The 19265-nt window shown below is 42.6% G+C and overlaps 1 protein-coding gene across 4 annotated transcripts in view; it reads right to left on the bottom strand.

Annotated features, from left to right (window-relative positions):
- TRIM67 (tripartite motif containing 67) overlaps positions 1-16833 on the bottom strand; it is a 34800-nt gene extending 17967 nt beyond the window's left edge. For 2 of the 4 annotated variants that reach the window (XM_083606025.1, XM_083606023.1), the window contains exons 1-5: positions 14496-16833; positions 7227-7322; positions 5652-5774; positions 4814-4924; positions 3970-4129 (exon numbers count right to left, since the gene is read on the bottom strand). In XM_083606025.1, the coding sequence (XP_083462151.1) occupies positions 3970-4129; positions 4814-4924; positions 5652-5774; positions 7227-7322; positions 14496-15449 (1444 nt within the window). In that variant the 5' untranslated portion in view covers positions 15450-16833. The remainder of the gene's footprint in view (positions 1-3969; positions 4130-4813; positions 4925-5651; positions 5775-7226; positions 7323-14495) is intronic. The other 2 variants (XM_083606024.1, XM_083606026.1) reach the window with 2 other exon arrangements.
- Positions 16834-19265: the final 2432 nt, after the last annotated feature.

Raw genomic sequence — 19265 nt, forward strand, 5'->3', positions numbered from 1 at the left:
TGAAATCTTTGGTGCCTTACAGCTAGTAAAATAGCTACTGTGAATATCTACAGTATCAATAGGTTGTGAATATTTACAGTAGCTGTTTTAAGAATTATGTTACTACTAGGTAATAATTCAAGATTTCTCTAACATAACATTACTAATTAATCTGTTCCTAGAGCAATGCTAAAGAAGCTCTTCTTTTCTGTATTACTGATGAAATTATACTTTTGGAGAGGAAGAGTTATTTCACCAATGGCAAGAAATGCACACACATTTTAATAAAGTCTGATCCTCATTTTCCTTCTCCTTAGTAGAAAACACAGCATAGCTAAGGGCAGACATTCATCTCTCAGTAAGGTTGAATAAGGACAGAAGCTTGTTAAAAGCATTTCATGACTTCATTCTGCCATTTATAATAATCCACCATTTAAGTATATATTATTCATTTAAGCTTAAAGTTGTCCTAGTACAACATAGACATCCCTGGGCAGCCTAACTACTAGAAAACCATCACAGAACATCTGCACCCATTTCTGTCCCTTGGTTTCTTCATTCTAACTTCCCAGACAACTCACATTCCACCCAAGCTTTTTGTACAAACTGCACGTACAAAATTGCAACTGCCTTGCCATAGAAACCCAACTCACTGCACCCATGATTACCACTCTCGCCCAGAGAGAGTGATGAGAAGAGGCAGACATCTAAGACATCTTTACCCCACTCTCTATGGAGCCTATTTGTATACTTGGTGTGTCCTTTTCAGAAAGCATCCACTAAACTCAGGAACTGCACGTATGGGTTTGCAAAAAAGGAAAACAGCCCATGTAGGCAATAGCTTATGAATCCAAGAGCTGGAAGTGGCAAATTTAACATCTCTGCTGCTTTGGCCCTTAGAGGCAGCCAGCTTCAGACTGAGAAAGCAGCAGCACTGGGAGAGAGATGGACACACATCCCAACATAATATGGGGCAAATTGGATATAGATGGTTTGTCACTGAAGAAAGGAAGCACAGCATCCCTCCTTATGCCTGTTACCTGCCTAAACATACAAGAAGACACCTGTTATAATGGAAACATTACAGTCCAAATTCTTGCACTGGCAAATAAGGTAAAGGTAAAGGGACCCCTGACCATTAGGTCCAGTCGTAGCTGACTCTGGTGTTGTGGTGTTCATCTCACTTTATTGGCCGAGGGAGCCGGCATACAGCTTCTGGGTCATGTGGCCAGCATGACTAAGCCGCTTCTGGTGAACCAGAGCAGCACATGGAAACACCGTTTACCTTCCCACTGGAGCAGTACCTATTTATCTACTTGCACTTTCACATGCTTTCGAACTGCTAGGTTGGCAGGAGCAGGGACCGAACAACGGGAGCTCACCCCGTCACAGGGATTTGAACCACTGACCTTCTGATCGGCAAGTCCTAGGCTTTGTGGTTTAACCCACAGCGCCACCCGCGTCCCTTACACTGGCAAATAGAAGCTATCAAATAATAATAAAATACATCCAAATTGAGACCAGGTTCTTTTGCAATTATACAATCTAAGAGAGACTTCACCTTAAATTCTCCTCATCTGCATATTCTTTTCTGGGTTTTTTAATTTTTGATGTTGCAATTTGCTGATGTTCTTTCAGTGGCTTCATTAATATAACCCATTTAGTTTAGGAAACAATACCCTTTTGGGGAGCATATTTTTGCCTTTAACTACTTTCCTAAATTCAAGCATTTTTCTGTTGTTCCTCAAGGATTTAGCTGTCAAATTAACTGACCTAATTGCTTTAGATTGAGCCTTTAGAGTTCAGAATTAAGCCAACTGAAATCAAATGAGCTTTGGATGAACAAGGATAAAAATGTACCAAGGATTCTTGTAAAGATGAATAGTACTGGTAACATCATTTACCTATGAACCATGCAATTCCTTCCAGCAGAAATCTCCTAGCAGTCTTCTGTGTTGCATCAAAGGAAATTGACCCATTGTTGTCTTTCATTTGATTTCATTTTTGTTTGTCCCTCTTTGTTCCTGTGCTGATCTTTGGGCACTTGCAATATGCACATTCCCATAAAAAGCAGCTCAAAAGAATCATCAGGCTGGAGCAGCCACTCATGAGTAGCTTTCATCCTAAGTAGGGGCTCTAGCCTGCTCCTCCAAGCAGCAGAATTGCAAGAACAATCTTTCTGTGAAATGCCTGTTCAGAATGCCAAAAGGGACACTGAAGAGAAGCTGGTAGGTTTTGCTGAGGCATTCACTCTCTTTGGAGAAAATACAAATGGAGTATCATATAACTGAGAGGGATAAATTGCAAAAAGGTGCAGGCTGCACCAGCTGATCCAATGTCCTCCTGGGACATAGCCCCCAAGGGCTACAAACCTTAGGGTTCTGAATTCACACCTTCATTGTTTTAGCATATGCGGGCTCAAATGGGATAGAATCAGGGACAAGTTTATGCAATAGAATTTACCTATCAAATGATATACCAGCTCAAAGAGCTGTTATTATTTGTTTATTTCGTAAAATTGGTACAACACTTGATTATATAAAAAAAATGTTGTTGCATTACCCACCCTTCACCCTAAGGTCCCAGTGCGGGTTACAACATTGCTTATACAGCTATAATGTGTCTATGTGTCTTTGACAAAGGAAAAGTTTCACCTGTGCCTCTGGAAACTGCTTAATATGCCCTATGCTCATAATAAACGAGGCTGTGAGTTCACAAGGTTTCTCCCTTTCATATAGACTATCCTCAGAGCATTCATCATTTGCCATGTCCACATGATGCTCTTCTCTTTCTCAAAATTTTATGCTACAGCAGAAAGGAAATTTGAAATTAACAATTTCTACATCTGAATTTTGAATTCAAAATTTGAACGCATTATCATTCACATATTCTCTCTCTGTGTATATATAAATTGCTGGGCTCAAATAGCAAATGCAGTAAGCCATAGGCTATCAACTACTGTCATAATTTAGAAACATAGGAAGCTGCTTGAGTCAGACTTTTGGTCCACCTAGCTCACTTTTGTCTAAACTGACTGGGTTTCAGACTGGGGACATGCCCAGTTCTATTTGGAGGTTCCAGGGACTGAATTTGGGACCTTCTGCAGGCAAAACAGATGCTGAATCACCGAATTGCAGCATTTCCCCTGTTGTCAAATGTTAAACCTTAACAATTTTCAAACATCAAATCTTGTTGGATGACAGCTGCCAATTAAGGTGAAAAACTACAATACTATTTCACATCAGACAATACTATTGCATACAATTTCACATCAGCTATCAATACAAATACTTATACCGGCACATGATAACTGACCAAACTGTAAAATGGTAATGATCACTGCATATCATGCAGCGAATACACGGAAATGCTTTATGATTCCATGTGAGCTATGAAATTCTGAACTCAAATACTAAAGCAAAATGGCAAATATTGAAATCAGATATTATTAGATGTAAAACACAGGCATCAAATATCAAAATGTACAAACAGAGCATACTGGAGAATATTTAGCCCACAGAAGAATTTTGGGGAACAAATTAATGTCAGCTCTATATGAATATGGTTCTCTCACACATTTTTAGAATCATGCAGCCTACGAATGAGGGCAAGCATGATTGTATGGGTAATTGAAATGACTTCTGCTGTTGATCTGCAATGCTCCAAAATGGGGCAAGGCTATTTTTTTTATAAAGTTACAGTTATGTCAGTAAACGTCTTCACTTAAGAAAAGAACAGATGGCCCAGTCTGAAGCTTTTCATATTCTCAGATGTCTAACATTATCTATTACTACTGTCTGAGTTTGTTAGGGTCACAGGAAGAGGAAAGGGTTTTCTCATCACACAAATGCTTGGTTACATCTGGATAAGAAATTCCCATCTTGGAGGCCCATCGGAGGTGCCTCACTGTCACCCGCTGCTTTTTGAAATCCTGGTGTAAAAGAGAGAAAGAGAGAGAGAGAGAAAGAAAAGCAATCTACAAAAGCTCACCCCTACATTTCATCTGAATGAAGTCCAGCTGATGAATTGACTGCAACAATGGCTCGCTATCCAGAGTGAGATCAAATTCAGCAGATACTTTGGGTTCCAGAGCTCCTTTGACCCACTGCTCCTGAGACACTTGAACACGTTTGATTAAAGCATCTGAAATCTGAAAGGAAAACATTTAAGTCCCAAGCTATAGAATAATCATTTAAAATTGATCGTGACTCAAGCAAATTGTGGGTACAGGTGCTCTATATAGGACACTCTAGGGCTGGCCCAAAATTGTGTCCTCAACTTTTGTTGTAGCCACCAAGTCTTTTTGCCTGTGTACTCTGGACGGAACAATCCATTATGAGAAAAACTTGGGAGAGATTAAACTAATGCAAATGGACCAGTCTCAGAGGAGTCCACTTTTCCCTGGCTTCTGCCATTGAAATGGATGGAGTATCCCATGTTTGAATGCACAAGACCTGTGCATGCATCAGAGGGCACTTCCAGATTCTCACTATCTTTGAGTGGGATTCAGTCACATATTGCACAATTCCAGTTGATTGGGAGGTCTTGTGCAACAAACCTGCTTCTGCAAATTATAGAATTTTTGTGATAAGAAAAGTGGTTGGGGAAGATGCATTGAAGATGCATTGGAAAGTTTGGACTAACGCTTGATGCAACATTGTTGAACCTCTCTCTGAACAAATTAGGGTAAGTGCTCACTAAATTTTCAGCATCTTCTAACCTGCTTCCAAACAAATCAGGATGAATGCTTAATGAACGAGCACACGTGGGGCTTCAGAAGTACAATACTTCATTATTATTTTCTCATTAATCACAACATTAAGAGGCAACATACCTGTAAAAACCCAGAAGGGTCATTTTCTTTGATTACTTCAAGACAATATTCCATAAGCCCTGTAGACTGGCGCAGTTTCAGAGTACAGTGGTTTATCTGGTCCCAAACAACCTGGGGAGGGGGAAATTCCATGTATAGTAGATAATCCTCTGGGCTTTCACTGAATTAAATAACTTATTTCGGAAGCAAAAGCAGGAAAGCAAAGGCTCTTGCAGCCATATGGACACCACCTCATCTGCATCAGTGCCACTTAGTTGTCATTACTTAGCCCTAGTTCTTTATAAGAATTTCATCATAATTTTAATGGTGCTAAATAATTTGGATAATTCATGCTTAAGACAATCCATTAAAGAAATTAAAAATAAAATACATACAAAAAATGGAAGTTCTATGCTCAGAGACAATATACCTCTGATTACCATAGACTGGAAACAAAGAGGGTGTGGCTATCTCTAGCATGCCCTAGTTGTAAGGTTTAAAGGGGCATTGACCAGCCACCATTGGACACAGATAGGCCAACTCAATATATCTTTTCTTTATCTATCCTGGTGTAAGCCTGGTTGCAGTAGCAGTGGGGAATGGCCAGGGAGCATTTTCAGGGAAGAATCAGCAGACACAGTAAGGGGTGAACACACTGGTTTCCACCACTGCCACCAAGCTTCTCCTACAATGTCCTGCATGTCCTTGACTTGACATAAATGTGGTTTTAGAGTTCATTTGCCATGATAACAAACAGCCCTCATTCTAATGGGGCTTGATCTTGGGGCGGTACCCAGCAGATGGTATCTCAAATAAGCCTACGCATTTATGGGTGTTGTCAAATGAAATTTCCACTCACCTTTAACTTGTGTTCACGCTCTTTGGTAACTTTTGTGAGCAGTTTTGCCTTCTGACGAGTCAAAGCATCAACCAAGGCATCACACTGAGCCACCAGACAGGCTTCATAGTCCAAGCCATTTTCCTTGAAGACAAAAAAACCCCCACATTTCCTTCTACAACTGAAAGCCTGTTTTACTCAATGCATTGCCAGTGTTTCATCTTCCTGGGGATTTTTTTTAAAAATGAGGATTTGGCAGCATGCTGTTTGTGTGATTCATTACAAGTTGTGACGTTAATAGCAGCTTGTTGTAAAAGTTCTGTGGGGATGCTATCAAGATGGTTATGCTGGAACATTGAAAAAGTCTAAATCTTTAGCATATTTAATTTTTTGCAGTTCTGGGAAATGTTACTATAAAATGGTTCGGCACCATGGGGAGCATATGCACAACTCCCATTCATTTCAGTGGGACTTGCTTGCATAGAGAGTTTGTGGTGGACTGTCCCCACTGTCCCCAAATTTGTTTTCAAAGGTGTCATTGCAATCTGAAATTCATTTGTGGCTGCACAGTGTACAAGCGGAAAATAATTCAGTTTAAAACAAAACAGCTGACAATCAATGTATTGTTTCAGTACATGGGCATGTGTATTGCTGTAAAGTCATGGTGAAAGAAACACGTAGCTTCAATTCTACTGAGCCTGACTGAGGTCTTAGGGACTTATGCCTGAACAGCATTATGCCTTATGCCTGAACAGCATTCCAGCTTTGTAAAATCAAAATAATAGTTTCTTCTCCAGAGCTCTTCATTAGGTTAGATGGTAAACATAACAATTGGGTATGTGTTGGGTATGTGAACAGGTTTTTAAATTTTTTATTTGGCTGATGTTATTGGATTAACATTTTACAAAGTTGACCAAATAAGCAAATTCAAAAAAGGAAAGTGGGGCAGGATTGGAACCAAAGAAACTTTTATAAACCAAACCAACACCCAGATTCTACACACAGTTACCTGGAAGCAAATGCCCATTGGTTTCAAAAGTGTTTACTTCTAAATAAGTGTGCATAGGAGTGTGCCCTAAAATAATGCAGTTTTCTTTCTTTATTCTTTTTGCAAAAAATGCCTATTCCTCCAACATTAATTTAAAAGATATATATGGCAATGAACAGCATAAAATCCACAATAAAATTACATTCATAACCAAGCACAAAATGCATCAGTAATCAGTAGATCAGATTAATAGATAGATATACTTTGGATCACCATTCAGGAACTGCCTGGGTAAACACATGAGTATTAAGCAGGTACCTAAATGCCAATACTGTAGGTGCTATAGGATTGTCAGTACTGATGTTCATTGGAAGCTTGAATTGATTATCATTACAATCTGTTTAAATGGTGATCGCTATAATTTGTTCTATCAATGCATTTGGGACACAACCTAGCACAGAGTTAGGTGTTGTGCTGGATTGCGACACAGTTAGCCATATAGTCCTATTAAAATAAAACAAAAGCTACAAAACATGCTTAATATCTGCCTGTTTAGTTACTGCAGTTTGATATGAAATCCAAAACAGCTATAATTCTGTAATTATTACCTGTATCTGCTGTAGTATATTTTTCAGCTGAACCAGAAATTCCTTTGCTTCCTTTGCTTTATCTGAAATGCCATTTAAAGCCTGAGACAGTTGTGCCTGTAAGGGGGGAAAAGCCCAGTGACGCCAAGTATAAAACAGATAATCTTTATTCTCTACAAGTTATGCCTAAAATAGTTACTATATATGTCAACATTTTAGTGCTTGCTATCATTGGGTTTTTATTTATAGGAGAGAGAAACTGAACCCCTTAAAGTAGTGGGCAAGTTATGTGTCTAATCAAGACAGATTGCCTTTATGAACTCTTTTCACTCTTTTCAACTCCTTTCATTATGAACTCTTTTGGTCCTCTAGTCACTCTAAAGGGCTCTCTTTACATGCTTAGGCTGTGATCCTGTGCACAAGTACCTGGGAAGCAGCTCTGCTATACACAGTAGGACTTACTTCCAACTGCACAAAAATGTGTGTTCAGAGTCACTCTTAACAGAATTTTGCAAACTGTTGTTTTTCCTTTCAGGATTATAACATCTGGGATTATTAATCTGTACTGACTTGCTTTCTCATGAGAAAAGCACTAATCTGGACTCAGTAGTGGGGTGGGGTGGAGCTGCTGAGCCACCCTTCTGACACCGGTGTCACTGCTGCTTATCTAGATGTGGCTGGGCCAGGGCAGGGTGATGGCGAGATTGGGACTGCAAAAGTCCCCTGGCAGAACAGCTGATATCGATCCAGCATGCCTGCTGGTGCACCTGCATGACCCAAACCTCACTGCTGTCCTGCCCTAGTTCCTTCCCTCCTCTCCAAAGCCACCCCTTTACTCACCATAGTCACCACTCCCCTCCTTAAAGGTAAAGGTAAAGGGACCCCTGACCATTAGGTCCAGTCGTGGCCGACTCTGGGGTTACAGCGCTCATCTCGCTTTATTGGCTGAGGGAGCCGGCGTACAGCTTCCGGGTCATGTGGCCAGCATGACTTAGCCGCTTCTGGCGAACCAGAGCAGCTCACGGAAACGCCGTTTACCTTCCCGCCGGAGTGGTACCTATTCATCTACTTGCACTTCGACATGCTTTCAAACTGCTAGGTTGGCAGGAGCAGGGACCAAGCAACGGGAGCTCACCCAGTCATGGGGATTCGAACCGCTGACCTTCTGATCGGCAAGTCCTAGGCTCTGTGGTTTAACTCGCAGTGCCACCCGCATCCCATCTCTTACTCCCCTCCTTACCCATCTCGAAAGACATCACTCCCACTCCCTGTAAGCCTTGCCAAAGCTAAGCCTCCCTTTACAACTCGCCAAAGCGATTCCATCTCTAGACCTTGCCAAACTTTCCACTTGTTGACCAGGGCCAACTGCCTGCATGCTTCAGCTGCCCAGCCTCTTGCTTGCATCCATCTCCAGGGGAAAAAAAGTTAACAACAGCAACAACACGTGCAAACATCAAATCAATTCAAATCCAGGAGAGATACAAACTAGAATAAAGGTTTTAAAAGGCATGTTGCAAGAGGAAAACCTTTGGCAGGCTACAAAAATGCAATGGAGACGACACCCGCCTGATGCACAGGGAGTTCCAAAGGGTAGATGCCTCCACACTAAAGGCTATCCAAACCCTTGTAAACTATCATGCAGCCCACAAGTTCCTTCACAATAATGGAAAGGAGCTAAATTGCCCCATGTTGTAAATGCCATTGACTAAAGCCATTAAGAATTCCTGACTCTGGCTATTTTCCCAAGATTTTTCTTAACCACTTGTCCCAGAATCTGTCAACAGCATAGCATACAAGAACAGGTTCCTTATTGATTTTACAAATAAGCATTAATCCTACTATTCCTTCTCAGATAAAAGTTCATTGTTTATTCTGTATGTAATAGCAGCAGAAGATTAATATTGATCTTCCCTCACCTGATCTGGTTGCCGACTGAAGCTTACAAATTGCTGAGAATGGGAAGTTTCAGGACTTTGGAGGCCCACATTCTAAAACAGAGAGATTAATTCCTAAGCCCACGGAGGGCTGGTTCACAAACTGAAATGGGTAGCCCCATCGAAATGCAATTCCTCCCATAAGAGCTGCTTTGGATCAGCCCAGCCTCCAACTAGTCCAGCGTTCTGCTTCCAACAGATGATTAAACTCACAAGCAAGGCATGAAGATGTGACATCCCATTGTCTGTCCTGAGCAAATCCTGTCAATAACCAGTAACTACTTAGTTCTATGACCCAGGCAATTCCTCCCCCCAGTTCTGTGCACATGCACTTCCCCTTAACCTGATACCCCTGGACTGAATTCTGGGGAAATCTACTCCTCCATTAACACTATTCAATGACTGAATACGATTTACTGGGTTACGTTGTGGGTATGCAGCCAATGATGCAGCATTAGAAGCTCGCCAGTTGCCAGGCACATTTTGCTCCTGGCTATCAGTCACCTATGACAAAGTGAAGATGCCTGGGTGCCAGGATGGCGCCTGATGTCTCCACCATCTGGAGGTGCATGCCTGGGGATCCTGGGATCTTGCCTGTTTTCACACATTAGCAACACATCCTGTGGAATTCTATCTGTTATATTTTATCTGCAAAATCAGAATGAATTCCAGGAACTAAATAGTTGTATTGATATAACTTTTGAGCCATCTGGCCCCAAAATTGGCAACTAGGTATTCCATGTCGGTGATGGTAACCCTGGTTTAAGGAGACATTTGGCGCCTAGTTTATATATCTAAGGTTCTCACACTGCTTACTTCTCTCAAACTACTACTATCAAGAGTTCAAAAAGCATTGGGTTATAATTAAATCGGTATTTGCACTTTTATTTGACTTTTATTAGACCAACTTCATTTTTACTGGACCAGCTTCTTAACTTTTAATTAGATGCTGCCTTCTTGTTGTACAGTGGTACCTCTGGTTAAGAACTTAATTCGTTCTGGAGGTCCGTTCTTAACCTGAAACTGTTCTGAAGCACCACTTTAGCTAATGGGGCCTCCTGCTGCCACTGCACCACTGCTGCACGATTTCTGTTCTCATCCTGAAGCAAAGTTCTTAACCCGAGGTACTATTTCTGCATTAGCGGAGTCTGTAACCTGAAGCGTCTGTAACCCGAGGTACCACTGTATATACATATGTATGTGGGGAAACTGCACACACCCAGATGTGTTTGCTATTGTTTGGTATTTTATGCTATACAATGTATCCCCATCCTCATCCATTTTTCTAGGGATAGCACTCCTTATTTCATGAGAGGAGGGGGGGGGGAGTCCTAGTTTCCCCAGGTCTAAAAAGGAACATGAACAAATGCATTTGTTCTCCACCAAACTGCACAAGTGACTGGAACAAAGAAAGGAGCCTTCTACTGTCTGCCCATCTAGTTCATTAATGTATGCTACACTGACCTGGAGATGCCAATAAACTTGAAACAACCAGCACAAAACCCCAAGGTGGAATTCAACATTGTGTTATTACAACCATTCAATTAGTGCAAGTATTTCTGCTTGCCCAACTAAACCATCTCCTCTTTCCCTTCCCCTGTGCAATGCACTGGGGGTTCTCTCGACCTTCCCATAACCAATTGGGGGGTACAATGGAGCAGGTGGGAGAAGAGGACAGAAAGCCCCAGTTGCCCTGGCAGGACTCCTTGCTTTGGCTCCTGCTAGTGCAACTGCTTAGTTGAATCTGGTCCCTATTATCAAAACCAGCACAATAAAATACTATATACAACACAGAACTAAAACAACCATCAAACCAACTCATCAAAACTGCTAACCATAACACAGGAACTTAAAACCAAATCTTAAAAGGCCTGGATGAACAGACAAGTCTTAATCTTGCACAAAAAAGGCAGCAGTGTTGGTGTCTTGGCCAGCTGCAACATGGTACACACAATAAAAAAGAAGCATTTGGGAGGAGTCACCAACAACTTAAATTACACCTTGCGTAACAATTGATAAGAACAGTATTTTCAAAGGTGTGGGATGAAATGCTTTGTTGATCGATGCACCATTTCAAATCACTCAACTTAATTCTAAAACTATGAGCACGAAGACAGTGTAACTTGTAACTTGTAGGTACAGTGTTTTTATTTCTCTTTGCATCAGGTTTCCCCTAATGCTGTTTCATCCTTTTTGTTGTAAATACTGGAAAGAAAATAAGCACACAATTAACTAATTTTTGTGATAATAGTGATTATCTTGTGCTCCTATAAGTGTTAATTATCCTAGTGCAATATCCTTGGCAGGATGTAAATGTGACGTCAGGGAGCCAACATCCTCACTGACTGTTCTCTTCCAAGCGAAAAGCATGTTAAAGCCACATATTTAAAACTGGCTGCAGCAGGATATTTGCATGCTGCAATTCTCCATAATTTACAGCCTCCTGAGCCCCATAATAGTGGCTAAATCATAAATCAAAGTGCCATGGGCTGAATTGGACTGCACATTTCATCAGGTTTTATGAGTTCCTGCATGGATAAGGCTGTGGGAGGAGGTAGAGAGCGTTCACCCATCATGAGCATATGCTACTAGCAACTATTTTGCAAACTGATTCCTCCTCCTGCCCATATGTCTAGGAAGCCAGCCTTTTTGTCATGCTTAAATCATCTTTTGAATAATCTGGGGAGCCATTTAGCAAACAGATCTAGTGCAATGTCTCCACATGGTGCAGTTCAAAATAGCTCCGGTTTACCTATGAAGATTTAAATAGTAGGTGGGCAGTCTAAACGATCAAGGGAAATTATTTTGACTGTTCCAATTTATTGAACAAATACCTTGCCCCACAGGCACCCTGGCTATGTAGCCTCCCACCCACTTTTGCACACTGTAGTCTGAATAATGTAGACTATGCAGTTAAGAGTTTTGGGGTACAGTGGATTCTGACCAGGAAGACCAAGTCAGAGAAGATCAGGGGTTCTTTAACTATGGCATGGGAACCCCCAGTGCTTCCTGGTGATCCCCAAGATCATACTAAAAATAACAAAGGCAAATGTTGAAAGGGCCAGATAAGTCCTTCAGTTTCTGAAGAGGAATAGTTCCAGTCTTATAATATGAACTGAAAAGCAGCTGCCTCTGCTTCTTCAGCAGTGCAAGTGGTTGCTGTAAAGAGGTCAACCAACTGGGAAGAAAAAATGGTCAATGGGTGTTGTTAAGTACTGAGCTACATAAGCCAGAAATCTTCAATCACTACTGAAGTTCCTATTTAATTCATTTAAGAAATTGATTCAAACATTTGGGAAGGTCATATGCCACAGTCCTCAGGGGACTGAATCACCTCACAATATATGAAGCAGATGTATTTTTGAATGCAACTAAATAAAAATATCCCTGCCCAATGTTACCACATGACAGAAAAGAATAGAATAGCAGCATTCGAGCCATCCCACAGGAACATAACTGTCACAGTTCCCTGAGAGCTCTGATGTATAAATGTATAATGTATGCATTATTTAATAACAGAAAGCGCTTCACCCAAGCGCAATGTGAATAATCAATAAATACTTTGTAGGCCTTTATTTTCAGCAAGGATGAATGGACATAATTGGCTTTCAACTCAATCTCAAGAGCTTCATGTTCTACTCAAAAGTAAAGAAAATACAACTGTATTTAATAGAAATAATACAAATGCCATGCTGTTATCTATGAGATCTATGTCCTGTGATATCAAAACTGACATGAATTTGTTTCAACCCTAAAATTTTATTGAATGGCTAATAGTTGAATGTGTAGTAAATAGTAAATAAAAATAATGAAGCAGAAGGGAATACTTGATTACGCTTATTCACTTACCTAGGATTCTTTATTCCCATAATTTAAGAGCCAAGAAAATAGCATTTTATCCTGCAACTTTAATACAGCTTGGTTTTTCAACAGACTTGTAGAATGGAAATGAAATCCAGAGTAGTGATGTGTGAACAAAAATTGCATTAACTGTTTGTTTTTTTTTTAAATGTTGCTGGAAACCTACAAGGAAATTTCCCATATTCTCCTCTCTCACTCTGAATAAACACCTATTGCTTTTCTTAGCAAACATCCCCCCAAAACCAAATTACAATGAATACATTCCTACTATAACACTTAGTTGTTTCAGGATGGTCACTCTGAACTATTCTGCTGCTGCAAAGTGGTTTATAAAGCTGTTAGTAGAAGTTTCCCAAGGGTGGAAAGCACAGGCAAGTTGCACAGCAGATTAGTAAGAGCTGTCTAGTCAGGTATATCTAATATAATGTTATTTGTCTCTCACCAAGGTGGCCTTGAGGAAGTCACTATCCATTAGCCCCATTATAGGGAGGTTCTGGACTTCCATTCTCTTCAACCAGGCCTTTGGCTGATTACATCTGATACCCTTTTAAATGTGTTGTGGGAGCGGGTGGGAAGGGGACAAGGGTTATTGGTTTGTTCTTGTTCTTGTTTTTATTATGTATTTTGTGGGGTTTTGATTTTTTTTATTTTTCTTGTTGTGAGCGATCCCAAAAAAGATGAAGGGTGGTATACAAATTTAGTAAATAAATAAATAAATATAATAAACAATAATAACCATCCCTGGCTTTTTGCTATGCTGACCAGAGCTGATGGGAGTCCAACAACATCTGGACATCTACAAGTTTACTACCTTTCTTTGCCCATTGTTCTTCATCTTTAGAATGGGAGAAAGGGTTGTTAGAAAGGCAAACACAATGGAGATAGTACAGAACTGTGCAACTTTAAATATTTTTTGTACTGTAATGCTTGGGGGCGAAGAACCTTGGAGGAGATATTGGGATGCACTCAAAGTTCACTTCATGTAGTTCAGCTGTCCCACAATACACTTTAAGAGCTGGTCCATACAGCTATTGGGACCATTATACAGAACAGCAGCAAATTTCTAAAAGAAGAAGTAGCACATCTCTATTCAGCCTGGATTCAAGACATGTTGTGCTGCAGTGACCCTGCTCCCTAGGGTTGGGTTTACTCAATGGTGTTGGGAAAGACGGGCACCCTTTTGTTTAAAACCTGTACATGTACATTACTGGCATTCAAAAAAAATTTCCACCTGGGAGTGAAATAACTACCTGCTAAAAGTGATTTATAGGGTAGGCCTTCACCACTCTTTCAGTGCCAATTTATCTATAACGTTGGGATTCTCATCTGCTGTAGCGATTGCTAGTTCAGTTCTAGAGGGCGGTAATGGCTCCTTACGAAAGAACCGGGAGTCAATGGCCGGCTCTGATCTGGCGTGACACGCTCCAGCCTTTGCCAGCAGGCGGTGCAGGCGAGCGAGCTGTGGAGCAAAGATCAGGACCTCTTCTTGCCTTACCTTGTGCTGCTTCCACATGGCCCCCAAGGCCTTCACCTCGTGCTTGGCGTGCTTGCCTTCTTCCAGGCACTGGTAGCAGACGGGAGTCCGGCAGGTCACGCAGTACATGCTGTAGTTCTCCAGCTCGTGATCCGCGCAGGTCGGGGGCTTGCGGGCAGCCCCGGGCGCTTTGCTGCCCCCGCCGCCACCACCAGCTGCTCCGCCGCTCGCTCCGCTCGGGGCTCCCTGCTGGCTGGGCGGAGGGACCAAGCGGTGCTTGGCAAAGGGCCCCCGGGACGGGTGGCACTTGACCTGGCAAGAGGCGCAGTAGAGCACCTCGCATTGCTCGCACATCACTGCGGCCGGCTCGGGGGGGCTGCGGTCGCACAGCTGGCACTTGGCGGCGGCCGAGGCGGCGGCCCGGCCCTGCTGGTAGCGCTGCACGATGGCCTCCAGGAGCCGGTTGCGCTGGAAGCCGCGTAGGCCGCGATGGTCCAGCGAGGCGCTGCGGTGGCATTGCGGGCAGGTCAGCGAGGAGCTGGTGCCTCCACCCCGAGGGGCTGCCGCCGCCGCCGAGGAGCCCGGAGGAGGTGGCACCAGGGGCAGAACCCGCACCCCGTTGGGAGACTTAAGGCTCGGGGTGTAGGAGCCGTAGCCGCTGTCGGTCTCGCTGTGCAGGCTCAGCTTGTCCGCATGATCCACGCCGCCGCCTCCGCCGCCCCCTCCGCCTGCTCCGCTGCCCCCTCCGGCCCCGCAGTCGTAGTCGAGAGAGGCTGGTCCGGAGGCTCCGGCCCCGGCCCCCGGCGCTGCCGCAGGGCCCCGGGGGTGCAGCATGGCGGGCAGGTGCTGCTCGGTCTCTGGCGTCTGCACGGCGATGGTTCGGGCGCAAGGCAGGCAGACATTGTGCGAGCAGGGCAAGATGATGGGCTCCCGGAACAGCGAGCCGCACACGGGACATTTCAGCTCCTCTTCCATGGCTGCGGGTGGCTTTGTGTCCAAACAGCGAGAGCGGGCTGGGATGGAACCGATCAGCGCAAATACAGCCGGGTGCAGTCAGCCTTATTGCTGCTCTTCCGGGAGCCCTTTCCCTCCATGTTCCACAGTAGCCGCTGTCTCTTCCTGCTGCTGTTCTTGCAGCTGGAAAGATGTCGGAGAGGAGTCAGCTTTCAGCACCGCGGCAGGATGGACAGCTCCTTGCTGAGCGGATGTTGCTGAGTTCAGCACCGCGGCGCGGATAGACAGCTTCCCCAGCTGTGTTGCTCTAGCTCGGTTCAGCACCACGATGGAGTTGGACAGCTCCTTTGGGTTGAGTTCAATAGCGCTGATGGGGTTGGCCGGCTCTTCCTGATGTACAGCTGCTGAGTTCTGCACGCATAGTGGAGCTGGAGGCGGGGGTCTTTTCCAGGCGCTGTAGCTGCTGCCGCAGCGGGACTGACCTTGCCTAGTTGCAGCCAAAGGGGTGGAAGACAGCTATTGTTTATTGCAAAGGAATTTCCTTGCCCTTGGTGTATGCAGTTAGCATAGTAGTCGGCTAGCTGGAATTCGTGTTGCATAGATTAAAGGGGAGACAGAAGGGAAAAGAACCGTAAAGGGGGCGGGAATAGCTTTTTCAGCAAATAGGTGATCGCTTGCTATGTGACTGAAAGGAGAGAACGAGTTTTATTTAAAGGGAGATGTCTTTATACGATAAAAATCCATTATTTATAGACAGGATTGAACATAGTGGGGGTTTCTTTATCTCTAATAGCGTGCTTTCCCCCGAGGGAAGACGGGGATGTTCAAATGAGGAAGCTTGAAAGAAGAGAGCAAGCTGCAAATATGTTTTCCTTTCCATATCCTTTATCATGCTGGAACACAAATTCCAACCACAAAATATTGCACACTGTTAACTAGAAGAATGAAAGAGATTTTATTATTATTATTATTATAGATGGTACACAGGCTGAATTGTGATTGGATAGTGGCATTCCACACACACACACAAAAGATTATGTTGGAAGTAGGGGGAGAAACCCTGCACCACTCCACTAGCAACCAAATCCAAATTTGCTTCAAAAATAAATCAGAGTTGACAGCTGAGTGTTTTGTGAGTTGGAAATAACCATCATTACAAGGATGCACTAGCAGTGGGAAATCCCATCTGTTTTTTCTTTGCTCTACATATGTTTAGGATAATAGAAAGATGGAATGCTAGAATAAAACAGAGATGATAAAAAGCCATTATTTTATGACTTGGAAGAGATTATAATGGTTTGTAACCCAAGTAGGAATGGTATAGAAAATAAACTGGGTAGGTTGCTCCAAGACCCTTTTTAGAAATAAATAGTCTTACACTTTGCTTACTTAAGTGTGTATGGATGTTTTAAAATATACTTGAAACCAAGGGGAGCAAAAGGTGAAAGATTACCAAGGAACTATATAAAACCAGAATTGGCTGGAATGCAGTTCTAAATGCAACACATTTTATTTTCCCTTTAAATCTGTTCCTCTACTACCCAGATCTGAGCTAGTGGCATATATGGCCAAAGAGGAAGGGCCAAAAAAGAGAAAAGAAGCAATATATGTTATAGAGGTGAGTTAATAAATAGTGCCTTGGAATGCAAAATAAATCATTTCAGTCCTGGAATCCAGCCAAAATACTAACTACAGCTAGTTAGCATGGCTTTTTCAATATTTGGCCATCTCTCCACTGTCTTATTGATATGTCAGCATGAGTATGTACATGAAAAAAATATAGGAGATTCTGAAGCAAACGTGGTTTGAAGGTGTTGAACTTCAGAATGTCCCAGAGTTTTCTTACATATATGTATTATTAACTACAATCATCGCCATCACCATCACTCTGATACAAAATGTTTCATTAGTTTAATAAACAGCTTGTTGCGTGGTGCAGGAGCTATGGTCAGAAGGGAATTTTGTAATGTCCACAGGTGTGGAGATCCTGTCCTATGGATCACAACTTCTGTCTGGGGTATATTTTGATAACTGATGGGCCAATTGCTGGTTGACACAGAAAATGAAAAACTGTCTCAACTCTGTTCATCCTACAACTTAAAGTACCAGTTTAATAGACGTACAAACAGCAGGTGCCTGCACAATTACCTGAGCACTACACATTTAGCATATTCTCCTGTGCATGAGATCGCAGTATGAGATCTTGCACATTAATTTTGACATAGATAACATGATAGAATTTCCAGGTGAATTGTGTCTACCTTGGTTGCAGGAGGTGCCTATTTCAGTTAATTGGGGATGTCTAGCAATGTGTGTCCCAAGCAGCTTACTAAACTGGAGCCACCACAGAGCAATTATTACTGTGTTTAACACTACTCACATTTTTAACAATTTCAGTAAAATCCTCAGATGGTTATTAGAGTGGTTTCCAAGTGTTTCACAGTATAAACTTGCTTATATCATTGTATTAACGGACCTACAAGAAACATGCCATTATGCTTGTTCTTGGATCATATTCTCATACAGGATTTGATCTAAGCTGTAAACTCATTGTTACATATAAAAGTTCCTGGTGCAAAACAGAGTTTCTTTCTACCTACAATTGTATGGAAGTGGCAAGGTCTAATGTCTTATTCTGGAAGTAGCTATATTCTCTTACTTCCAGTGCAAACTTGCACTGGCAAATGAATGTAGAAAGATGGTGCAAGAGAGGCAGAGGTGAACTGCTCTGCCACATTTGCTTCTCATATGATGTTTCTGCCAATACCATAACTGCTATAGCAGGGAGCAATGGGACTATAAATATGGAAAAGTTACAGCTAATTGCACTTAGGAGGTAGAAGAAAAAGGGGGTAGGAAAAAAACCCCAGAAATAATTTCTCTCTCAAAAGCAGACTACAAAAGCTTGGGATGCAAGGAGAGCACCACTTACCTCTCCTTGCATTGTCTGAAATAGCACCTTCCTCCTTGGAGTGAGCAATAGCCAATTTTCTGGGCCCTGTCTTGGCAACAAGATTCAGCCAACAACAACGGATTCTCCCATTTCACCAGTTCTTCTTCTAAGAAACTCCTCTGAACCAGTTAATAAATAAGCTCTCACTACAAATCCAAACTATGCTTGGCAGATCCCATGTAGATAGGATAGTGCCTAGGGCTAGGTTAATGCTAAAGGCAGATTGTGGGCCCTATAAATTAATATGGGACATGAGGAAGTTGCAAGGGATCAGATGGTCTCCCTAAATGCCCATTGGTCCTCTGGTGTTGAATTATGCTTGTTTGCTGGCTAATATGGGTTGTCTCAAACCTAGACAGCATCTCAAACCTAGACAGCACCCAAACCTAGACAGCATCCTAAAAAGTAGAGACATCACGTTGCCAACAATGGTCCGTATAGTAAAAGCTCTGGTTTTCCCAGTAGTGATGTATGGAAGTGAAAGCTGGACCATAAAGGCTGATCGCCGAAGAATTGATACTTTTGAATTATGGTGCTGGAGGAGACTCTTGAGAGTCCCATGGACTGCAAGAAGATCAAACTGATCCATTCTGAAGGAAATCAGCCCTGAGTGCTCACTGGAAGGACAGATCGTGAAGCTGAGGCTTCAATACTTTGGCCACCTCATGAGAAGAGAAGACTCCCTGGGAAAGACCCTGATGTTGGGAAAGATGAAGGGCACAAGGAGAAGGGGACAACAGAGGACGAGATGGTTGGATAGTGTTCTCAAAGCTACCAGCATGAGTTTGACCAAACTGTGGGAGGCAGTGGAAGACAGAAGTGCCTGGCGTGCTCTGGTCCATGGGATCACGAACAGTCGGACACAACTAAATGACTAAACAACA

This window comes from Podarcis filfolensis (assembly GCF_964270895.1).
Source record: "Podarcis filfolensis genome assembly, chromosome: 3".
Taxonomy (NCBI): domain Eukaryota; kingdom Metazoa; phylum Chordata; class Lepidosauria; order Squamata; family Lacertidae; genus Podarcis; species Podarcis filfolensis.